This window comes from Phoenix dactylifera, chromosome 4, assembly GCF_009389715.1.
Source record: "Phoenix dactylifera cultivar Barhee BC4 chromosome 4, palm_55x_up_171113_PBpolish2nd_filt_p, whole genome shotgun sequence".
NCBI lineage: Eukaryota > Viridiplantae > Streptophyta > Magnoliopsida > Arecales > Arecaceae > Phoenix > Phoenix dactylifera.
Window position 1 is genome coordinate 8,395,973 of NC_052395.1, and position 8,791 is coordinate 8,404,763.

Genomic DNA, 8,791 nt, shown 5'->3' on the forward strand with positions numbered 1-8,791 from the left:
ATTAGCGTAAATTAATTTTTACTCTTCTGATGACCATTTATCTTCCTAACAAATTTTTTAGCTAGATGATAAAATTGGTTAAACAATTACTAATATTTTTATTTATTTATTTATTTATTTTATCTTCTCTATTTTTTTTTTCATTTCCTTTTCTTCTTTTCTTTTTCTTTTCTTTTATTTTTCTTTTCTTTTTTTTTCCTTCTCTTCTTTCTTCTTCCTCCTTCCCGAAGCTTCTCCCCTCCCTTCTTCCTCCCTTGCCTCACTTCTCCCACGTGGTCATAGAAGGGGCGATCAAGCTCCCGACGGCGCGACGACGGGAGGATGGGCGACAAAGCCGAAGAGAGAAGCTTTAAGGAAGAGGGAGAGCGGTCGGGGGGGAGAGAGAGGTGGTCGGGCGAGGGAGAAGAGGCGGAGGGCGTCAGGGGCGGCGACGGGGGAGAGGGAGTAGCATAGGAGGATGGAGAAGAGGAAGACGACGTTGGAGGCGGCGGCGGGGGAGAGAGAGCGGCAGAGGAGGAGGGCGTTGGCGATAGCAGTAGGGGAGGGGGAACGGCAGAGGAGGAGGGAGAAAAGGCGGAGGGCGTCGAGGGCGGCGGCGAGGGAGACGGAACGGCGGCGGAGGAGGGAGAAGAGGGGGAGGGCGTCGTGGGCGGCGGTGGGGGAGATGGAGAGGAGGGGGATGGGCAGAAGAGGAAGAGGAATAGGAGGGTAATGGGCGGAAGAGGAAGAGGCGGTGGATGGGCCACTTTGGGAGGAAAAAAGGGTTTTTAAATAGGAGTATTTTTGGTAAAATAACAGCTTTCCGACAAAGTTGAAAACAGCTTTTGGGCTTCCCCCCAAAAGCTGTTTTCAGCTTTTGGGCTTCCCCCCAAAAGCTGTTTTCAGCTTCCCGCAAAAGCTGAAACAGCTTTTTAGAAATTTTACCAAACATCCTTTTTTCTCTAAAAGTACTTTTGGAGGGTCAGAAAGTACTTTTTGCCCCCCCAAAAGCTCCCCCAAACAGGGCCTAAGAATCATTCAGGGATAATTTGGTCAATTCGATTGACAAATTATCCTAAGCAAAAGTTGCATTAAAATAATTATTGAATTATTGAAGGGTTAATTAGTAATTGGATTACTAATAAATTTAATTTGATTGAATTATTGGACTTTAATTAAGCCAAATTGAATTAGATTCAATTTGGATTAAATTAGGATTTGACCTAATTCGATCGGGTTCGACCCGAGCCGATTGGGCATAACCTAATTAATCGGACTTGATCCAATTGGATTGGGATTGACTCAAGTTAATTAAGAGTCCTTATTTGATGAGGATTAAGAGTCCAAATAATTAGAATTTATTATGGAGAAGAATTCTTAAAATTTAGGACCCTAGCTTTCTTTCTTGGAGAAAAAAGATACCTCATCCTTATCCCTAAAAGCAGTGGTGTCTATCCTCTTTATTTTTAGCCAATTTTTGGCGTGAGGAAAGAGGAGGCACGGGGCTATTTTTTTAAAAAATATGGCGCCTCAAATCTTCCTAAAAAGATAGGAATCAAATCTCTAATTTGTAGGGACTGCATGACGCATCAAGCAAGGTGGCATGCAGCTGAAGTTTGGGGCGCAATAACCTCCTGATTTTTAGGGATTCATGGTACAAGACTTTAAGAGAATTTGTTCATCTCTTAGCTGCTGATTCACCAGAATTTTTTGGAAATTTTATTAGCCAAATTCGTTGGCCAAAAGAGGTGTGAGGCGGTGGGGATCTTTTGGCTATTAAAGGACCCCCACACTTAGGGTTTGTTGAGATGGTCTTTAGAAAGGGTTCTAAATTCTAAAAAAATTCTAAGAGCTAGCCACCTTCTCTCCTCCTTCTCCTTCATCTCCATCCTTCATCCTCTCGAAGAAGAATCAAAAGTTGAGTGCTTCGAGGGAGAAAAGTTCAGCCATTGCAGCACCTCTACACGAGCTAGCACTCCTGCAGTTGTGGATCTTCCTAAAGCTTCGCGTGGACTATCCGTAGAGGCCGGATATGTGTGCGACTATATAAGGTGATCAAGGCATCATCAAAATTCTCAAAGCAAAAAGGTATGAGATCTGATCTCATTAAAAATTAAAATTAGAAATCAACTAGGTTGCTAAAATTCTGCATGATTACATGTTAGACATAGAATCATGCCTACTTATTTAGGATAAATATTTAAAGTTTTGCATCTATTTTTGTTGTAAAAATATGATCTCTAGCATGCATAGGAATTAAATAGTTTAATTCATGCTTCCGCTGTAAAATTTTTAAAAAATATATGCATGCGACTACCAGGGTTTCCAAGACTAGCAACGACTCCGATCGAGGGACTTGGGCTCTCTGGCAAGATCAAAGAGAGGATCGGAGGGCTCTAAATAGGATCGAAGAAGGCTGAAATTCGGTCCTTGGTTGGATTCCTTTCGATGAGGTCAGTACGTACAACTTTTTTTTTTGTGGGTTGAAGCATGCTTCTGGGCCGGACAAATGGACCTGGCCAGACTCGGTATCAGACTTTAAAAGGCTTGGGTATTACAGATACATCATTCAGGAGGCGCAATTGCACAAGGGATTTGTTCATCCCTTGATAACGTATTTATTCTTGACAAGTAGCCTTGTATTATCAAGGTGAGTAGCAGGAGCATGCATGGCGTATATGAAGGTACCATTTTACCTAGCTTTTAAGTATTTGTTGTTATACATGCTCTCGCTAGAGTAGGAAGGGCTTGAGAAGGTATTTGTCGGTGGTTTGTGGCCTGTGGAAGGATGCATTGGGCTGGCTGAAGGCTTATGTTTGGTTATCTGGGGGGCCTTTTCTATCTGTCTACTTTAAAAAGAGGGCGAGGTTACAGAGTCGGCCCTGCGCTAGCAATAATGGCATGATCCTGATTTGCAGAGATTTCACATACAAAAGACGGCACACAGTGTGCTGCCTTTAGAGGGGGAAATTATATCCTAGACCCAGTCGCTCACCGGGCCAATCCCTGCTCGCTATGTTAATCTGTTTTTTTTTTTTTTTGGTAAAACGGCAATCCATTTCCACTAAATCAAAAAGAAGTACATCCTGCTAAATCAGAAGAAAGTAAACAGAGCAACAAATGGGGAACACCAGCTAGACTTGTCCAGATGATGTCCCCAGCGTGACGAGCCACATATGAGGCTACCCAGTCCGCAGCTCTGTTCACCTCACGATACACATGACCAATCTGGACAGCTAGCATCTCCTGAACCAGTTTGCGGGTATCTCGAATCAATGGGTGGCTGTCACCATATCTATCCACCCCCCGTATCCAGTCAATCACCGTGGCAGAGTCGCCCTTAATGCACAATCTATCAACACCCAGCACACATCTCACATACCGGATACCCTCCCAGGCAGCTCGTAGCTCCGCCCCAATGACAATCAAGCCTAGAGTGCTCCGACCACCAGCTGCAATCAATCTGCCATGCTGGTCCCTAATAACAAAGCCAATTTCTCCAGAAGCTCTATCCATCGCCATACCACCATCAAAATTCATCTTAAGAAAATCAGGGGGTAGGGGTACCCAGAAAAGAGAAGCATACCTAGGCGCTGAAACAGCGGAAAAGGTACCCCAGATGTCCCTAGCCAACTCAGATGACGTCGATGGAGTCACCAAACAGACCTCCGCTGCCTGGGCCATAGCTCTATCCATAACAATCCTCGGGTGCAACCCTCTTCCCTCGAATAGGCGTCCATTCCTATCCAGCCATATATGATAAGCCAGATAGGCAACTGCAACCCCAAACTCGGCTGTGCTAGATCTCCTGGTAGAGTTCCTCAAGAACTTTAACAAAACCTCCACTGACTCCCACCTCGAGGGTATGGCCGCAGATAAACAGCTCCAAATCTGTACCGCCCTAGGACATCGGAGTAAGACGTGATGTATGGACTCCTCAAGATCCGGGCATACCTCGCAATACTGGGTTATCCTCACCTCCTCCTAACAAGAACGCACCTGGTCAGAAGGCAGCCCTAGGCTCCCTTCCATAGGAAAAGCGCCACACGAGGATGCAACCTCAACCTCCAAATCCATCCCGCATCGATTTGTCTGTCTGGCACCCTGCTCAACCAAGAGTGAAGATCCCTGGCACGAACTCTCGATCTGTCGGTCGGCTCCCAAATCAATCTGTTTGGTCCCTCCAGTGATGGAACAGGTAAGGCCAAAACTCTCGCCGCTAACTGCTCTCCAAACACCTCCCGAATCAGACTCTCTTGCCACCATCCCTCTCCGGGGACAATCAGATCGCAGACCCTAAACCCCTGTAATATGTCCGTGTCCACCATCGTCAGCAAACGACTGATAGGAAACTCCGTCACCCAACTATCCTCAAGTACATCAATGGAACGTCCATCACCCACCGCCCATCAGTCGCCGGCAACACCACATGGGCTTTAGCACAGATCACTCTCCAAATGGGTGAGTAACGACGCCCTGAATGGGTGCCAGTCAGTAGGCCCCCATACTTGGCCCTCATCAGGGAGGACCACATACTATCAGGCTCCAGCAGAACTCTGGCCGCATGTCTCATCACCAAAGCCTCCTGTCTCGCAATCAATGAGGGCACCCCCCAAACCGCCCTGCCTGATCGGCTGGCACACCACCTCCCACGCCATCAGATGAATACCACCTCTATCACCCCGCTTACCCCATATAAAATCCCTGGTGAGCCTCTCGAGAGATCTCAGTATTGCTACTGGGAGTATGGAGTTGGATAAAAGGTATATCGGAATGGAACTCAGAACTGACCATGCCAAAGTGACCCTACCCATCATAGAAAGGGTATGCCTCTGCCATCCCTCTAACCTGTATCTGAAACTGGTCTCTAGTGAAAGACAATCCCCACTGCGTAACCGACGTCCGGTGATCGGGACTCCCAGGTATCTCAGACTGCTCTCCTGCAAACTCACCCCCAGTATCTCCATAATAGCTGCCCTTACTTGTGGTGTAGTCTTCAGGCTGAAGTGTATCGTTGATTTTGCTGGGTTGACTCGTTGTCGGGAGGCAACACAATAGGCACAAAGAATCGATCTAATCACCTGAGCATCCTGCCTGGTCGCCCGGGCCATAAACAAACTGTCGTCTGCAAACAGTAGATGGGAAATCGGCCTGGCCCCCTGCACCGGCGTATAGGCCTCCAGCCGCTGGGACTCCAGAGCACTCCGCAGAGCCCTAGAGAGAGACTCCGCACATACAATAAAGAGCATAGGAGATAAGGGGCATCCCTGGCGGAGGCCAACTGAAGACTCAAAGAAATGGGAGGGAGTCCCATTTACCAGTATGGCAAAGGATGGCCCCCTCACACATCCCATGACCCATCTGATCCATATCTCAGGGAAACCAAAGCACTGAAGGGAATACTGAACAAAATTCCAACACACCCTATCATATGCCCGCTCCATGTCAAGCTTGATCCCCATTAAACTTCGCCTTCTAGGTGCCCGACCAAGGTCATACATAAACTCCTGGGCAATAAGAACATTATCAGAGATGCTCCGCCCTGCAACAAAAGCTTCCTGCTCTGGGCTGATAAGTCTAGGTAATATGTCTCTCAATCGTCCTGCTAGAATCTTAGCCGTTACCTTGTACAGTGTAGTGCACAAACTGATTGGGCAGTAGTGGCTCGGCTCAGTCGGCCCCTGTTACTTTGGGATCAAAGTAACAAAAGTCCTATGCCAATCTGGAGACATCGTCGCCATGCTGAAGAACTGCTGGATAGCATCAGTCACATCCTGCCCGACTATCGTCCAGTACCTATGGAAGAATACTGGAGGAAAACCATCCGGATCGGGTGCCTTATCCCCCGCAAGGGACCATACTACCTCCTGGATCTCCCTCCCCGACACCGGCCGGATCAATGCTACTGTCTCCTCTACCGAAACCCCCATCGAAGGCAACGGTAGATCGGTGGAAATCCCACTCCCTGACTGCTCCGTCCATCTGGCTCTGAAAAACTGCTCCAACACCCGGTGAATCATATCCGGCTCCTCTGTCATTTGGCCATCATCTCCCCCGATAGTTCTGATCCTATTCCTCTGCCTCCTGATCAGTGTCGATTGATGAAAAAATTTAGTGTTCTGATCCCCCTCCAAAATCCATTGAGCCCTTGACTTCTGCCTCCAAAAGATCTCCTGTTGGCGAAGGAGAGAATCATGCAAGGATAGAAGTGATCTGAGCTCAGTCAACTCCCCTGCCAACAAACCTCTCCTCAATGCCTCTTGAGACTGAAGCCTAGTGATGGCCTCCTCAATGTCCTCTACCCTTCTAAAAATGTTCCCAACCTCTTCCCTATTCTACCTCAACAACCATCTTCTTGTCAACTCCAACCGCTGGGACACTCGATACATCGCATCCCCCCTAACAGGCATACCCCAAGCCTCACTCACAACTTCCCAAGATCGGGGGTAACAACACCAAAACTTCTCAAATCTGAAGGGGCAATGGTGTGGTATAGAGATCTCCGAGCTTACCAAAATAGAGCTGTGATCCGAAGCAATCCTCGGCAAATGACTCACCCGATACTCAGGATAGTCCTGAATCCAATCAGTAGTAGCAAATACTCTGTCCAGTCTCTCCCAAACCCGAGCCGAGCTCTGTTGGTTATTGCACCAGGTGTACCTTGGCCCCACAAAACCCAGATCAATCAGACCATTCACTGAAATAAAATCTTGAAATTCTTTCACCTTTCTATTAAGATTAAAGGGCTGCCCCCCCCATCTTTTCTTGTGGATCATCATTGCAATTAAAATCACCTGCTATCAATACTGGAGCTCCCTGATCAACCAACCTGGATGCCTCCTCCCACAATGTCCTCCGAACTCTATAATCAGTACTGGCATAAACAGCTGCAAATATCCACGGTCGCCCACACCCCTCATATATCACCATGATAACTTCTTGATTACACCTATTGAAAATATCCAAGGTGCAACAATTCGGTTTCCAAATAACAATAATACCACCGGATAACCCAAGGGATTCCACGGCATAAAACCCCCAAGATCTCGGGACTGCCCTCCTGGCCTTCTGTAGACTTCTTCCGGACAATCGGGTCTCAAACAAAACACAAATATCAGGACTATGCTGCTGCACTAATCTACGAAAAGCCGGGGCAAAGGAAGGTTTCCCCGCCCCCCTGCAATTCCAGAGTATGATCTTCATAAATCACCGGAGTTGACGGCACGGCCCTCTCCCTCTAGGCCGCACCCACCCTTATCTGACAATCCATCTTCCCTGCTTGCCTTCTCAGCCTTTCCCTGCACTGAGGCCATCACTTGGAGAAGCAATTGAACATGAGATGAATCCCCCTATGCACTGTTAGTTGAAACCCCCTGTGCACTGTTACTCGGTGCCAAACGGCACACTTCATCCACAGTGATCAAACCGGGCACTGTTGCCGAAGGCATCGCTCCCCCGGCTTCCCCCTGCCGACATCGTTTCCCCCAGCCTTGGCCTGAGTCGTGACTCCCACCAGCTCCGGTGACTGCACTCCACCCGCTGCCACCTGCGCCGATGAGTCCACAGCGGAACCGAGCATGGAAACGGTCTCGGCGTTGCCAAATCACCTTCTCGTCCTACCTCGGCCAGCGGCGCCGCTCCAGTCGGCTGACCAGTCTTCGGCGTAGTCGGCGGAGGCGAGCTACGGCTTCGTCGGCGACCCTTGCCGTCGAGACGCCTCATCCCCTCTACCGGAATGTCCCCGCCGTTGGATCTGAGCAAATACAGATCATCCACCGCAAGCTTACCTGAGGTCGGGCTACGGTTCCGTTTGAGTGAGCTCGGGCCCGCACCATGTAACCCTGGTGTAACGGGCGGAGCCCTCTCGGCCGAATGCGGGCTTTGCTCGACACCAGCCCAACCACGGATCGGGCTTTGGCTAGCCCGCTCTGGATATGGCCCATTGGCCTGCTCGCCAGCCGGACCGACCGGTTCAGAGCCCCCGGTCTGATTGGTTCGGGTTGGGTCAGCTCGCTGGCTCACCCCGGCCTGAGACTCCGTAGCCCCCTTGGGGCGACCCACTCCACCGGACGGTGCCGTCGAGGATGGACCTGCTTGGAAGCTCTCCAGCATCTTCCGACGGGCAAATGTAGTCAGTTTCTGCCATCCGCCATGGACCACCGAAGCACTTGCCACACTCGATCCCTTCGCCGCCGGGCTCAACTCCGAACGCGCCGGCAGCACAGCCGGGTCTGACCCACCACCACCAGGCTCGGGTATCTTCTTCGACCTATTCCCTCCATTTGCCGGCCGTGGAGGGCGGATTCTATGAGTGACCAACCACGGGCCGAAAGGCGGAACCCCCATAGTTCCCTTCCCCTTTGCCTCCCTCTTACCCGAGGTATCCATAGGGTTGGGCCCATCCTCCGTCGCCGCATCCCCCAAAGTCTCCACCGGTTCCGGTTCCCTCGCTGCCAGAGAGTTCCAACTGCATTTATCCTCATAGTGTCCCACCCGGCCACACTTATAGCATAGGGAAGGCAGGTTTTCGTAAAAGAAATCCTGCCAGAACTTTGTCTCCGATCCATCCTTTCTCCCTTTCACAAATAATCCAGGGCACAACGGCTCCTTGAGATCCAGTTCGATCTTCACTCTTGCAAAGCCCATCTTCTTTCTCTGATCCGTGAATGAATCCATCTCCAGCGGCTTCCCGACCTTCGCTGCCAGTTGTAGAATAATCGGCGTCCTCCAAAACTCCAGGGGGAGCCGGGGCAGCCTCAGCCAAACAACACCTCTGCTGATATCATCCCTACCGGGAACGAAATTTGGGCGC

At 49.6% G+C, this 8,791-nt stretch overlaps 1 protein-coding gene across 1 annotated transcript; it reads right to left on the minus strand.

Annotated features, from left to right (window-relative positions):
* Positions 1 to 3,048: 3,048 nt before the first annotated feature.
* On the minus strand, positions 3,049 to 3,663 carry LOC120110618. Its single transcript, XM_039126185.1, has one exon. It carries the CDS (start codon positions 3,661 to 3,663, stop codon positions 3,049 to 3,051), a length of 615 nt encoding a protein of 204 aa, XP_038982113.1.
* Positions 3,664 to 8,791: the final 5,128 nt, after the last annotated feature.